Source organism: Centropristis striata, chromosome 21 (assembly GCF_030273125.1).
Source record: "Centropristis striata isolate RG_2023a ecotype Rhode Island chromosome 21, C.striata_1.0, whole genome shotgun sequence".
NCBI lineage: Eukaryota > Metazoa > Chordata > Actinopteri > Perciformes > Serranidae > Centropristis > Centropristis striata.
The window spans coordinates 31,524,168-31,540,881 of NC_081537.1; the positions used below are offsets into that span (position 1 = coordinate 31,524,168).

At 31.6% G+C, this 16,714-nt stretch overlaps 1 protein-coding gene across 1 annotated transcript; it reads left to right on the plus strand.

Moving 5' to 3' along the window:
• Positions 1-1,587: 1,587 nt before the first annotated feature.
• Positions 1,588-16,118, plus strand: LOC131960042 (5'(3')-deoxyribonucleotidase, mitochondrial-like). Its single transcript, XM_059325250.1, has 5 exons — positions 1,588-2,125; positions 3,745-3,845; positions 10,777-10,837; positions 10,979-11,093; positions 14,357-16,118. Exons 1-5 carry the CDS (start codon positions 1,850-1,852, stop codon positions 14,494-14,496), a joined length of 693 nt encoding a protein of 230 aa, XP_059181233.1. The 5' UTR covers positions 1,588-1,849; the 3' UTR covers positions 14,497-16,118.
• The last annotated feature ends 596 nt before the right edge of the window (positions 16,119-16,714 follow it).

Below are 16,714 nucleotides of genomic sequence, written 5' to 3' on the forward strand. Positions count from 1 at the left end.
ATGTTTAAATTAGTTTATATATCCTAATCAGTAATTGTAGCTACTGCAATTTTAATATAATTATTTCTCTGAAATAAAGCAAAACTGAAACCTAAAACTTTGTCACAAGATAAAACAGATTTGATTGATTGATTGATTGATTGATTGATTGATTGATTGATTGATTGATTGATTGATTGATTGACTGTCTTTATTTCAAACATGCAGGCAATAAAAAACAAGTTTAAATATTAATGGATGAATAAATAAAAAACAAAACAAAAAAGCAAAAAAATTGAAAAAAAAACAGACACTTTCTTCAAGCTCAAAAGGGGGTAGGAAGAAGTAAAAATATCTAGTCCTACCCCTTAACGGGTCAGTATATACATACATTTATGAATAATCAATATAGTCACATTCAAATATTATAAATAATTATATATATACCTATACTATAAACAATGTATATTACATTGTGAATACCTATACATAGATAGACAGATTACTTTATTCATCCCCGAAGGGAAATTCGGTTGTCACAGCAGTCCGGTATTCAACTACAATAAAAATAAAATACAATAGAATAAAATACTGAGGTAGCATAAATAAAAACAACAATAGAAAAAAGAACAAGACACTTAAGAAGTTAAAAAAGAACATCAGTTGGTAGGATGGTTGACAAGATGATGGTAATAATTAAACTGGTGATATGATGGCAACAATGCTATAGTGACTAGACGGAATATAATAATAATAATAATAGTACAGTATATAAAATATAGAATATAATATGTAATAATTGATAACAATATAAAAATAAAATGAAAAATATAAATAAAGTAATAAGTAAAATAATGTGATATATAATAATAATAATAGTAATAATAATAATAATAACAATAATAATAATAATAATAATAAATAAATAAGGCCGGTATAATAATAATAGTAGTATATTGCAGTATATAGTAATAATAGTAATGGCAGCAACAGTATATATAATAATAATAATAATAATAATAATAATAATAATAATAGCATAGCAAAGTGTTGTACGTAGATTTATGTCGTGCGTAGATTTACATGTATATTATAAATTACTATATATATGTATATATATATATATATACATATATATATATATATATATATATATATATATATATATATATATATATATATATAAGAATGATCTTTATATATATATATATTTGAGTTACTCATTGACTTTGGAAAAATTATGCATTTATTGAACTTAACATTATTTTTTCATAATGGATTTTCTCTAACTTTATATTTGAAGTTTATACATATATATATATATATATATATATATATATATATATATATATATATATATATATATATATAAATTATAAACATAAATACATCAAGGAGTTCATTTTTAATTACAACTCAATTTCGACAAAAAAAATGTAGCTACTGCAGTGAGTCTTTGTAGCGCTGCATAGTTCTCAGATAAACATGAGGAGTGCTCCCTCTCCCTTATTTTCCTATCTGTGCAGAGAGCAGCTTGTACAGTTTGTCCTCCTCTCCTTGTGCTGCAGCAGCTACCAGCTGTGTTCATGTCTTCTCTGCTCGGGTAGCAACCAGCAGACAGATGTTACACATGATTTTCATTTGAGAAAAAACATCTGTGTGTAGTGAACACACACCCTACAAACGATGCAAGCTGCAGCGAGCAGTATGTTGAAGTGAAGAGACACAAAACTTCACAAAAGACAAACAACAACACAACACATGCTCCGTGCTGGAGACAACACAGTAGTAGGGGGACTTTAGGACTCCCACGCGGACTTTGTCTCGTGTTTCCGTCGTGGTTCTCAGAGGTTAAGGTCAGTGAGTGACTATGTTGTTGTGGGTCGGTGCAGCCCGGTTACTAGGCAGAGGGAGCACCCTGCTCCAGGATCCGGTTAAGAGGATTTGCATAAACATGTCGTCCTCCTCGGCCTCGGGTAAGAGGCTGCGGGTTCTGGTGGACATGGACGGGGTCCTGGCGGACTTCGAGGGGGGGTTCTTGAGGAAGTACCGGGCCCGGTACCCGGAGGATCCCTTCATCACCCTGGAGGACCGGAGAGGCTTCTGGGTGTCCTCACAGTACGGCCAGCTGAGGAGCGACCTGTGTGTGAGTGGCAGGCACACATTATATCATATTATAATGTTATATTATATACTATATATATATATATAGTATGTTGTGTCCTACACAGAGCCAGAGGCGGTTCTAGACCAGTTTTACTGTGGGGGCCAGTGTTTAATCAGAGGGGCACATTAGCACATTAAACATGGCAAAGATGATATTTAAGCATTCAAAATCTTATTTAAACATAATTTAAGTATATTTGGAAGATACAAATACATTGATTTAAATAATGAGACTTGCCAACAATAACAGTTTTTTTTTGTATGACAATGACATTTCTCATTCTTGTGCACAATCACTTTTTTATTTTGAAAGTGCAGTACAGTCAGAATGATCTTTATATATATATATATATATATATATATATATTTGAGTTACTCATTGACTTTGGAAAAATTATGCATTTATTGAACTTAACATTATTTTTTCATAATGGATTTTCTCTAACTTTATATTTGAAGTTTATACATCATAGTATTGTAAATGTAAGGTAAACTACACACACTCACACACATTTAAATGAATAAATGTCAAATAATTAGAACAAATAAAATAAAAAATAAACCAAAAACATGTAGATATGATTAATTTATTAATTAATTTACATCTGTTTTTTTTTTTTAACTTGAAATTTGTTTTTTAGATGTATTTAGTCATTTATGTATTATTTTGCATCATGCATTTCATCTTCATGAGGCATAAGAGGGGGCTGTCATTAAAAGTGTGTCATGGGGTCAACTGTCACTAAGCCACATATAAAGTCTGTATCTATTATGTGACTCGGTACAGTATGGTATTGAGGCCTGTCTTGGGTTGGAATGAGTCAGTAAAACCAAAAAAGTGAGTAACATGATTTTAGTCCTGATGCTGGTTTGTCATCATATGCTCCTCAGCCACAGACAGACAGGCCTGTAGTTAAAGGGCCTAGTAGAGGCTCATTTATTTACAATAGTTTCTTTTAGACAAGCTGACCTGCACGGTTATTATAGTTAACGAAAACTGACAAAATAACCAAAACTAGAATTGAATAAAACATTTTCGTTAACTGAAATAAAAAAAAAACGAGAGTTTTCAAAGAAAAAGATAACTAACTGAAACTGTATTTTGTGGTTACAAAACTAACTAAAATTATAGTGAAAATGTCCTTTCCAACTTTTTTAATACGTAAACCTTTTTGGTTGATATGAAATCTATTTCATCTATCTGGTTTTATGACTTAATAAACTTATTGGGCTGAGATGGATCAGACAAAGGAAATAAAGGAAACATTTATTGTGACTTTATTGAATCTGGCACCCAACAAATACCCCATTACAAAAAAACTAAATCTAACACTAAAACTAATAAAAACTAAGCATTTTCCAAAAAAAAAAAACTAATTAAAACTAGCAAACTCACTCTACAAACTGAATTTGAAAACAAAAAATCACAACAAAATTAAAACTGAAACTAATGAAAAATCCCAAACTATTATAACCTTGGTGACCTGTTGAACACTCTCCCTTCAGCACACATGTCCACTCACATGGAAACATACAGGATATAAACTTTATCAGTGTGCACTGATACCAAGCTGTGTGTTTGTGACTTTATCTTTCCAGGAAAAAGCCATCAGCATCTGGGAGTCCAAAGACTTCTTCACAGAGCTGGAGCCGCTGCCAGGAGGAGTGGAGGCGGTCCGGGAGATGGCCAACATGGAAAAGTAGGTTCTGAAGATGCAGTTCTCTCTTCTTAGACCCTGTTTCCATTTAGCAGTAACACGTGGTACGAGTGATCAGCTCTCAGTCTGTGTGTTCTCACCTGCAGTAGCTGCGTCTCCACACAGTTATCACACTGCAAAAAAGGTGTGTCTAAAACAAGATAAAACACTAAATCTGAGGGAAATGATCTTGCTGCATGGACAGATCATTTACCTTGACATGGGTTGCTCCTTGTCTCCGATTCTGTTCGTGGTCTTCATGGACAGGATCTCAAGGTGCAGCCGGGGGGAGGAAGGGATCCGGTTTGGTGACCTTAGAAGAGACACAACAAAAAAAGAAAGACACAGAAAAGAAAAAAAAAAGACACAAATTGACAAAAAAAAGGAAACAAATTGACCAAAAAAGACACAAATTGACCACAAAATGATCAAAAAAAGACACAAAATGACCAAAAAAGACACAAAATGACCAAAAAAGACATTAAGTGACCAAAAAGACTAAAACACATCAACACATGAACACTTTAACACAGTGGAGACAGAGCTGACTTCCAAAATGATTTGGAGACCCCCAGAAATCATCTCGCGACCCTAATTGGGGTCCAGACCCCAAGGTTGAGAATAGCTGCTCTAATCAGACCCTTATGTTTCACAATAAAAGTCCCTAAAAAGGGAAATACATTTTTAACCAAACATTAACACAACATATCTATAAGACATTTTTATAAACCATCTTATTTATTGCATTTTAATCACATTTTAATAACTTTATGAACCTGAATGACCATGAATCTGTATGAAACAAAAACAAGCACAAATAAACTGTCTCAGAGACAGTTACAACAGGGTTGGTATGGGTGCTTGAAATCCTTGAAAATGCTTGAATGTAAATCTATTTTCAAGGTTTAAAAAGTGCTTGGATTTTGGATAAAGTGCTTGTAAATGCTTGAAATTCTTACTGTATTTCTCTTGCAGTCTGACTATATACATCTATAGCAGGGGTCTCAAACTCCGATTACCTGGGGGCCGCTGGAGGCAGTATCAAAATGATCAAAAAAAGACATAAATTTACTGAAAAAGACACAAAATGACCAAAACAGACACAAAATTACAAAAAAAAAGACACAGAATTACCAAAAAAGACACACAATGATGAAAAAAGACACAAAATGACAGAAAAAAACTAAATTACTTTAAAAAAAGACACAAAATGACCAAAAAAAGTAATTAAAGGGACCTTCCACACACAACACAGTAAAGTGCCATTCATATAAAACTCACATTAAACTTTCATATCAAGGTGGGGGCCACAAAATATCGTCACGAGGGCCACAATTGGCCCGCGGGCCGCAGGTTCGACCCATGCTCTATAGACTATAGATGATTCAATATAAAGAATAATGAGTAGCCTATCTGAAATGAAGACCGTTCCTCCTAAAAGTGTAACACCATCTCTGTTGGTATGGTTCAGTGAAATCTCCCTCTTTTAGTATGTAAGTACTCATGTAAAAAATGCAATTTACAACAGTGTAAGATACTGGAAAAGCTTGAAAATTGACCTTGAAAGTCCTTAAGAAATGCTTGAATTTGACCACTGCTAAAGCCTGTTACAGACATAAAAAAACTACTGGCTGCTTTCCAAATCACATACTTTTTCTTTTAACTTTAAGTATGGACTCCAGCTGCTGTATGCATTCAACAGGGACACTATTTCCTCATAACATGAGCTCCTTGAACTTTGACCCCCTGGCTCTTACATATGTGCTGTGCAGAGGATTGTGGGTAAGAATAGCTAGAAGGACATGCTGTCTTGCAAAACGTGACCAAATATAGTTGGACATCCTGGTACTTTTGGTACACTGCATTTGACATTTTCTGCATTGGGACCAGTGGTGTATTGTAACTTTATACTACATTTAGCCTACAGCTTTAGTTACTCTTCAGGTCAAGATTTAACATAAAAACATGATCAGTTTAAAGTGACTTTGCATCTAAATGAAACCACATAACAGTGTATTAAGTAGTTTAAATAGACACTGCATTAAAAAACTGCTTATATAAATGCATCAATAATAATAATAATCCAATAATATATTTTTGTAATATATGTAACAATCTGAGCTGGCCCATTCTGCATAACAAGTACTTTTACTTTTGATACTTTGAGTCCATTTTGATGCTGATACTTTTGTACTTTTACTTAATTAACTTTTTAATGCAGGACTTTTACTTGTAGTGGAGTAATTTCACAGAGTAGTACTTTTACTGTAGTAAGGGATCTGAATAGTTTTTCCACCACTGATTAGGACAAACTAAATCTTTTCCTGGCATACTAAATAGTATTTGTATAGCATTTGATAGGGCTGGGCGATATATCGATATATTTTTTAAATGTGATATGGAATTAGACCATATTGCATATATAGATTTTTTTTTTAGTAGGGCTTATCATTTTTAGTTCTTTTGCAGTGTTCGTTATTCTTTTCTCATATAAATATATTTATTTCAGAAAAAGATTGGCCTATTTTATTTCATTGGCTTTTTTTATTTTTTTTTTTTATTTATTTAAATGTGCAATTTATGGAGCTTTGATTTTTTTTTAAAAAGCTACTCCTGTTGTTGTACAGTATTTATGTCCAATTAAATAAACTGTACAGGAGAAGCTTTTTAAAAAAAAATCAAAGCTCCATAAAGTGCACATTTAAATATCGATATATCTTAAATATGAATATCGACATATCTTTAAAAATATCTGAAATAAAAGCTGCAGCTTGCCTGGAGCAAGGATCACAGTGCATATTTGAACTATATCGATATATGTGATATGGTCTAATTCCATATCACATTAAAAATATATCGCCCAGCCCTAGTCAATAATGACATCACAACAATTACTCATTGACTTTGAAAAAATTATGCATTTATTGAACTTAACACTCACACGTTTAAATGAATAAATGTCAAATGATTAAACATAAATACAAAAAAAAACAGATGTTAAAATGATCAAAAAAGACACAAAATGGCCAAAAATAGATGTAAAAATGATAAAAAAAGACACAAAATGACCAAAAATAGATGTAAAAATGATCAAAAAAGACACAATGACCAAAAACAGATGTAAAAATGATCAAAAAAGACACAAAATTACCAAAAATAGATGTTAAAATGACCAAAAAAGACACAAAATTACCAAAAATAATAAAAATTAAAATATAGTGATGTCATATGCCTGGAGCAAGGATCACAGTGCATATTTGAACTATATCGATATATGCGGTATGGTCTAATTCCATATCACATTTAAAAATATATCGCCCAGCCCTAGTCAATAATGACATCACAACAATTACTCATTGACTTTGAAAAAATTATGCATTTATTGAACTTAACACTCACACGTTTAAATGAATAAATGTCAAATGATTAAACATAAATACAAAAAAAAACAGATGTTAAAATGATCAAAAAAGACACAAAATGGCCAAAAATAGATGTAAAAATGATAAAAAAAAGACACAAAATGACCAAAAATAGATGTAAAAATGATCAAAAAAGACACAATGACCAAAAACAGATGTAAAAATGATCAAAAAAGACACAAAATTACCAAAAATAGATGTTAAAATGACCAAAAAAGACACAAAATTACCAAAAATAATAAAAATTAAAATATAGTGATGTCATATGCCTGGAGCAAGGATCACAGTGCATATTTGAACTATATCGATATATGCGGTATGGTCTAATTCCATATCACATTTAAAAATATATCGCCCAGCCCTAGTCAATAATGACATCACAACAATTACTCATTGACTTTGAAAAAATTATGCATTTATTGAACTTAACACTCACACGTTTAAATGAATAAATGTCAAATGATTAAACATAAATACAAAAAAAAACAGATGTTAAAATGATCAAAAAAGACACAAAATGGCCAAAAATAGATGTAAAAATGATAAAAAAAGACACAAAATGACCAAAAATAGATGTAAAAATGATCAAAAAAGACACAATGACCAAAAACAGATGTAAAAATGATCAAAAAAGACACAAAATGGCCAAAAATACATGTAAAAATGATTAAAAAAAAGACACAAAATTACCAAAAATAGACGTTAAAATTATCAAAAAAGACACAAAATTACCAAAAATAATAAAAATTAAAATATAGTGATGTCATATGCCTGGAGCAAGGATCACAGTGCATATTTGAACTATATCGATATATGTGATATGGTCTAATTCCATATCACATTAAAAAATATATCGCCCAGCCCTAGTCAATAATGACATCACAACAATTACTCATTGACTTTGGAAAAATTATGCATTTATCGAACTTAACACTCACACGTTTAAATTAATAAATGTCAAACAATTAAACATAAATACAAAAACAAATAAATGTTAAAATGATCAAAAAAGACACAAAATGGCCAAAAATAGATGTAAAAATTATCAAAAAAGACACAAAATGACCAAAAATAGATGTTAAAATGATCAAAAAAGACACAAAATGACCAAAAATAGATGTAAAAATGATCAAAAAAGACACAAAATGACCAAAAATAGATGTAAAAATGATCAAAAAAGACACAAAATGACCAAAAATAGATGTTGAAATGATCAAAAAAGACACAAAATGACAAAAAATAGATGTTAAAATGATCAAAAAAGACACAAAATGACCAAAAATAGATGTAAAAATGATCAAAAAAGACACAAAATGACCAAAAATAGATGTTAAAATGATCAAAAAAGACACAAAATGACCAAAAATAGATGTTAAAATGATCAAAAAAGACACAAAATGGCCAAAAATAGATGTTAAAATGATCAAAAAAGACCCAAAAATAATAAAAATTAAAATATAGTGGTGTCATATGCCTGGAGCAAGGATCACAGTGCATATTTGAACTATATCGATATATGTGATATGGTCTAATTCCATATCACATTTAAAAATATATCGCCCAGCCCTAGTCAATAATGACATCACAACAATTACTCATTGACTTTGGAAAAATTATGCATTTATCGAACTTAACAGTCACACGTTTAAATGAATAAATGTCAAATAATTAAACATAAATACAAAAAAAAATAGATGTTAAAATGATCAAAAAAGACATAAAATGGCCAAAAATAGATGTTAAAATGATCAAAAAAGACACAAAATGACCAAAAATAGATGTTAAAATGATCAAAAAAGACACAAAAATAATAAAAATTAAAATATAGTGATGTCATATGCCTGGAGCAAGGATCACAGTGCATATTTGAACTATCGATATATGTGATATGGTCTAATTCCATATCACATTTAAAAATATATCGGCCAGCCCTAGTCAATAATGACATCACAACAATTACTCATTGACTTTGGAAAAATGATGCATTTATTGAACTTAACACTCACACATTTAAATGAATAAATGTCAAATAATTAAACATAAATACTGTATAACAACTGGAGTAGCTTTTTTTTTTTTTTTAAATCAAAGCTCCATTGATTGATTGATTGATTGATTGATTGATTGATTGTCTTTATTTCGAACATGCAGGCAATAAAAAAAAATAAAATAAAAAAAGCAAAAAAATTGGAAAAAAAACAGACACTTTCTGCAAACTCGAAAGGGGGTAGGAAGAAGTAAAAAGTCACATACAAATATTATAAATAATTATATATATACATATACTATAAACAATTTATATTACATTGTGAATACCTATACATGTATATTATAAATTACTATATATATATATATAAATATTATAAACATAAGTACAATTACCATGTATATTACAAAATTACAGTCTACATATGTCCAGGTTACAGAGGCTTTTCTAAATTTCTGTACTTTGTAAAGATGATGTCTTTATATTTGTTTTTAAACTGTCTTATGTTTTGGCTTTTCTGTACTTCCACACTTAACTTATTCCATAAAGTGCACATTTAAATATCGATATATCGCCCAGCCCTAATAACAACTTCCTAAACTCATTCAAGTGTAATGTGAGTCAACAGAGAGGAGGCAGTGACTGATTCACTGCCAACGCTGTGGAATAACATCTAAATATAGACAGTGTCAATGTTATGAAGCTGAATGTTTACATTTCCTCTCCTGTGTCTTACTGTAACTACTGTTTGTGTCTGAATGAAGCTCTTTTCCTATCAGGCTAATCTGCCATATGGTGTGATATGGCTCATATTTTTGTTTTGTGTCCTACCAGGGAGGCTCCACTGCCTGTTTCCAAAATAGCTATTGTTTACAGCTATTAAAAGCCGATCATAATAAGCATCTGGAATATAATAGTTTTTGGTTTTTAGGTTTTTATTTTATTTGCACAGTTAGAATTACATCAGATGACAAAGATAACATAGTGCAGGGAGAGGCAGAAAACCCAGATGGGCTTATTTATTTAAAGCCTCCACCTAACATTTTATTAGAAAGTAATAAACTAATAATAGAAAAAACAAATGTATAACATCAACAAGTTATAATGTCAATCACAAAAACAATTAAAAACAAAAATGAACATGTTATAAAAGTATATTTGTGTGTGAACTAGAATTTCAAAACAGCAGTTAAATGAGCTTTCAGACATCTTTTGAAGCATTTTACAGAGATGGAGTCCTTTGCCAGATGGGAAAAGGTATTTATCCATAATTTATTCCCTAAATTGAACAATAAATTGACCTCTGCATGATCTAAAGATTGACGTGTTGAATAAGAGTGAATCTGAGAAGTAAATTTAAAATAAGTCTTAAAGTGCTTTGGAAAGTTTTCATGATCTGAATATACCTTAAAAATAAAAACACATATTTGAGAAATATTGATGTCATGAACAGTAAGTATCGTATAGTATGTGTATGTTTTTAATTTTGACCCTCTGGTGCTGTTGTTTCTCTCTCTTTCTGCAGCACAGATGTCTTTATTTGCACCAGCCCTATAAAACATTACAAACACTGCCCGTATGAGAAGGTAAGCCCACATCAACACCATCCATTCTGCCTCATTTGGAAATTACTTCTGGGTTTCCTTTTTCTAATTAGATCTCATGTGCTGTGCTGTGCTGTGTGTGTGTGTGTGTGTGTGTGTGTGTGTGTGTGTGTGTGTGTGCAGTATGCCTGGATAGAGAAGTATTTAGGCCATGACTTTCTGGAGCAGGTCATCCTGACCAGAGACAAGACGGTGATCAGCGGAGACGTCCTCATAGACGACAAGCCGGACATACTGGGTGAGGACCGTACGCCCAGGTTATTAGAGTTCACCAGAACTAACCAAATAACCAAAACTAGAATTGATAAAACATTTACATTAACCCTCTATGGTACACATTATGATGCCAGTTAGGAAAAAAATGTTTGGAGTGTTTTTTTGTTTTTAGATGTTAAAATGATCAAAAAAGACACAAAATGACCAAAAATAGATGTAAAAATGATCAAAAAAGACACAAAATGACCAAAAATAGATGTTAAAATGATCAAAAAAGACACAAAATTACCAAAAATAGATGTAAAAATGATCAAAAAAAGTCACAAAATGACCAAAAATAGATGTTAAAATGATCAAAAAAGACACAAAATGACCAAAAATAGATGTAAAAATGATCAGAAAAGACACAAAATGACCAAAAATAGATGTTAAAATGATCAAAAAAGACACAAAATTACCAAAAATAGATGTAAAAATGATCAAAAAAGACACAAAATTACCAAAAATAGATGTTAAAATGATCAAAAAAAGTCACAAAATGACCAAAAATAGATGTAAAAATGATCAGAAAAGACACAAAATGACCAAAAATAGATGTTAAAATGATCAAAAAAGACACAAAATGACCAAAAATAGATGTTAAAATGATCAAAAAAGTCACAAAATGACCAAAAATAGATGTTAAAATGATCAAAAAGACACAAAGTGATCAAAAATAGTTGTAAAAATGATCAAAAAAGACACAAAATGACCAAAAATAGATGTTAAAATGATCAAAAAAGACACAAAATGACCAAAAATAGATGTTATAATTATCAAAAAAGACACAATGACAACAAAATAGATGTTAAAATGATCAAAAAAGACACAAAATGACCAAAAATAGATGTAAATATGATCAAAAAAGACACAAAATGACCAAAAATAGATGTAAAAATGATCAAAAAAGACACAAAATGACCAAAAATAGATATAAAAATGATCAAAAAACACACAAAATTACCAAAAATAGATGTTAAAATTATCAAAAAAAGTCACAAAATGACCAAAAATAGATGTTAAAATGATCAAAAAAGACACAAAATGACCAAAAATAGATGTTAAAATGATCAGAAAAGACACAAAATGGCCAAAAATAGATGTTAAAATGACCAAAAAACACACAAAATGACCAAAAATAAAAAAAATTAAAAATATAGTGATGTCATATATTTAGATGTTTCTTAGTAAAGAGAACAGTAAGGAGACCCAGTTAAAATGTATAAATAAATGTATACATAAAAAAGTAATAAATAATCGATGATTAATGTATGATTAACTAAATGAAAGTTGATAGAGCTCAGTGTGAGACTCTAAACTCTAAACTCTTGTCTTTAGATGTGAGCAGGTGTGACACGATAGTTTTCCAAACCTTTTCAAAGTCTTCTGATGTATAGGTAGCATAACATTGACAGACTAAGGCAGGTTTTTTATTTCTAGTCAGTTATTTCTGTTGGCTGAAGCGGAAACAGTCTCTGTCAGATTTGATCAGCTGTAGCTGGTTCACTCATTAAGCCAACAATAGCTCCATAAATTAGTTTGAAAAGGCTCTCTGGTGGGCTTTGTAATGTTTCCAGCTGATTTGTTTTGACAATATCACATTTTACATTTCCACATTGACATATCTAAACATTACAAGATGTATGTTGTATATTTAATTGGGTTTTGTTATTATCTCACATGTTTCCAACAATTTTCAAAACCAGAGAAATCTGTAGTTTTATTCAAGGCAATGCTCCACTTCATCTGGTTCCCTTTTCAAAGGAGCTGTGATTGCACAAGCAATGTGGTTGTTTGCAAGAAGTTGTCATAAGTTGACTTTCATCCAGTTTAAGCAACATTTTTGCAATACACCTTTTAGATTTTGGTTGTTTTTAACTATATATTTTAGGCTATTAGGATGAGGACTTACCAGTGTCGTTGATAAGCATAATGCTATCTCTAGAGTAAAAATCCAAAGGTTACATAATAATACATAATAATCCAAAGGTATACATAATTACAGTTGCTAAACTGCAATTATAAAATCACTATTCCAGGGGCTTGGTTTAGTTAATTTAAATAACTGCAGCTGAGGTTTATTTGCTGAAGGAGTTTGGTTTGAAAAGACTGAAAAGACATGCTGATTACAATGATCTCTGACCAGCAAAACACTAGTGACTCACATAATCAAAATGTAATGTGCGTCTAAAAATAACATTAAAATGAACATTCACTTTGCATGAAAATGTGTTTAAAAATGAACTGACAAAAGAAAAAAGGAAGGAAAAATATCTCAAATGAAGAGGATTGCATAATCCTGTTCAGTAGTCATGTGGGTGTTTGAAACCTTCTTCAGTGCCTCATTTACATGTTATAAGACACTTTGGCACCAGGATCTGCTGGTCCTGTCTATAGTACTGGTTCCAGACCAACACTACCCCCCAAGGGCTACTTCTGCTGTTGTTCATCTTAAGAAATATATGTTAGCTTAACCTAATAAATAAACTGTTTAAAAATACTTCACTAAACATGATGGATAAACAGTTGAAATAGTTAGCTAAAGTAATAGATAAACTGTTGAAATAGTTAGCTTAAAGTAATTGAAAAATAGTTGAAATAGTTAGCTTAAAGTAATGGATAAACTGTTGAAATAGTTAGCTTAAAGTAATTTATAAGTAGTTGAAATACTTAAAGTAATTGATAAATTGTTGAAATAGTTAAAGTAATGGTTAAATTGTTGAAATAGTTAGCTAAAAGTAATTGAAAAATAGTTGAAATAGTTAGCTAATGTAATGGATAAACTGTTGGAATAGTTAGCTAAAGTAATAGAGAAACTGTTGAAATGGTTAGCTAAAGTAATGGATAAACTGTTGAAGTTGTTAACTGAAAGTAATGGATAAACTGTTGAAAAAAGTTAGCTTAAGATAATGAGTAAACAGTTAGCATAGTTAGCTAGAGGTAATGATAAACAGTTGAAACATTCAGCTTCACTCCAAGTTGTAGTTGTAGTCGTAGCATGGTTGCTGACCAACTTCAATATTGACGTTTCAGTTGTGTGAAACAATGAATATTATTCACTTTTATATCATGAGTAGTGTTATATATGAGGAACATACATATAGAATAGATGAGGGGGTATGTGAGTTGATTTGACAGAGTTGTGGGGACCTCAGACCACAGAGTCTGGTCCTGTGTATGCTAAACACAATGGAGAACGTGTGGTTGTCAGGTCCATAATGTTTCCACCATCATGTCTCTGATCAGGTGTGGAGCCCAATCCAACATGGGAGCACATCCTGTTCACTGCCTGCCACAACAAGCACCTGTCCCTCAGCCCCCCCCAGAGGAGACTCCTGTCCTGGTCGGACGACTGGAGGGCCATGCTGGACAGCAAGAGGCAGTGAGCCCCGGCAGCTAGTCTTCCTGGTTAGTAGAAGATGTTTTGGGGGTCACTATGGCAACATGACCACTCGGTTTGCAGCTGCAATGCCAAAAAAGAACAATAAAACTGGTTGGATGCTTTACACAAAGCAGAAACCTGGTGCTCTCTGCTGGGAGGACTTTCACTTGTTTGACCACAAGGGGGCACCCTGAGACTGTACGTGAACCTTTCCACCAATTTCACTGAAGATACTGTAACAAAACATTGAAAACTAACACATGACGAGTCAAAAAAAGAGCAGATGGAACTTGTTTTAAGCTGCTCTGTGTCTGCGTACTGTGTTTCAAGGGTCTTATTTTGGACAATTTTCCTTATAATCATTTATTTTTTATTTTGGAGCCACTGGTTCGGCTTATCTAGAGTCTTATTTACAGAAGACCTGTCAGTATTGACAGTACGGTGTTGTATTAATGAGTCAGTGTGATTTACTCACAACAACAGGGCACTCCACTACACACTGAAATTTACGGTCTCTATGAGTCACAGGCGCCGGCGAGTGTGCAATACATAAGCATACTGTAAGAAAATGACTTAGAATGACAACACTGTCGCTGTTATGTCAGGTCATTGTTTTACATGTACTTTTTGGGAGAGTACTGCAATGTGTCTTGGGTCACTGAGTACCACTTTCATGTATTTACAGTTAGATTTAAATAGATATCTCTTGTGGTTTTTAAAGAGCAGACACATGGTGCTTTTTTTCTACGAATGTCTTCTGTTTCAAAATAAACTATGCATCTTCACTGATACAATGATGGGAAAAAAATGCACAAATACGTAATGCATGTTGCCAAAACCATCATTACTGTTGAATATATAGAAACAATCAAAACCTGTCAAAAAAGTAGAAAAAAGTCTGATGAATATGTTGTAAATATTAAAGGAAGAAAATAGTTTATTTGGGGTAGGGTAAGATTTTATTTTGAAAAAAGAAGGAAAGACTAATTTCTTGGTGTTAGAAAAATTAAAACAGATGATTTATACTGTGACGCAAACGCCATATTTTATTAATTTCTTGTTTAAACTAACAATTTGTCTATTGTAAATACACTAAAATGAGAAAGTACCTCAATATATCAAAAGTTAATCAACAGCACCACATTTATTTAAGCAGTGGGTATGATTTATGCTAGCTCCGATAAAATGCACATGCAAATTTGTTTTCCATCATTCTTCTTATGTTTTATCTTTGTAGCTTACTGGGTTAAAAAATGAGTACCTCCATAACACAATACAATCTGTTGTATTTATTTTAGCATGTAATTTGTGATACATTCAGAGTAAAAAGAATATACACACAATTCTATACATTTATGCCATTGAGTCACAAAAGCCACAAAACTGTATTTGTCTATTTGATCTAAGAATATATTCTGTCTGAGTTGTAGGTCACTTACAAATGTATCTGTGCTGCTAATGTGTTTTTTGGGAATAATATAGTGGATGCTGAACATGTGTTATGGCTGATGTATTTAGGGCTGAGTGCTGTGTTATTGTGCCTAGTCTGAAATGCTTATTTCTGTCCATGTGTTATGTGTTCCACCTACACGCACAAAGAAAATAATAACAGAATGACCAAGATGTTTTTAAGTGTCCTCTTTTATTGGGTACCATAACTCAGTAGTTCTCAACCTTTTTGAGTCGCGACCTCCAATTTAACATGCATGTTGTCCGCAACCCCCGCTCATTGAACAGTGTCTTACACTCACAGTTCAGATCACCCAAAAAAAAAAAAAGACCAAAAAAAGGAAACAAAATGACCAAAAAGACACAAAATTACCAAAAAAGACACAAAATGACCCAAAAAAGAAACAAAATGACCAAAAAAAGGCACAAAATGACTAAAAAAGACACAAAATGACAAAAAAGGAAACAAAATGACCAAAAAAGACACAAATTGACCACAAAAGAAACAAAATGACCAAAAAAAGACACAAAATGACTAAAAAAAAGACACAAAATGACCAAAAAAAAGACACAAAATGACTAAAAAAAAGACACAAAATGACCAAAAAAAAGACATTAAGTGACCAAAAAGACTAAAACACCTTAACACATGAACACTTTAACACAGCTTATTATGCAAATTGCCCAAAGTGCAACTTTTAGCAACCAAGTTAAATTCCATCCATTAGGCCTATAGATGACATTTCTGCAATAAAACTTTAGGGTACTCAACA

What these genes read in the sequence shown, in the direction of transcription:
- LOC131960042 (XM_059325250.1), top strand. Translation starts at nt 1,850, where the DNA reads ATGTTGTTGTGGGTCGGTGCAGCCCGGTTACTAGGCAGAGGGAGCACC. An exon ending in AGCTGAGGAGCGACCTGTGT is followed by an intron (nt 2,126 to 3,744) that starts GTGAGTGGCAGG and finishes TTATCTTTCCAG; the next exon opens with GAAAAAGCCATCAGCATCTG. An exon ending in AACACTGCCCGTATGAGAAG is followed by an intron (nt 10,838 to 10,978) that starts GTAAGCCCACAT and finishes GTGTGTGTGCAG; the next exon opens with TATGCCTGGATAGAGAAGTA.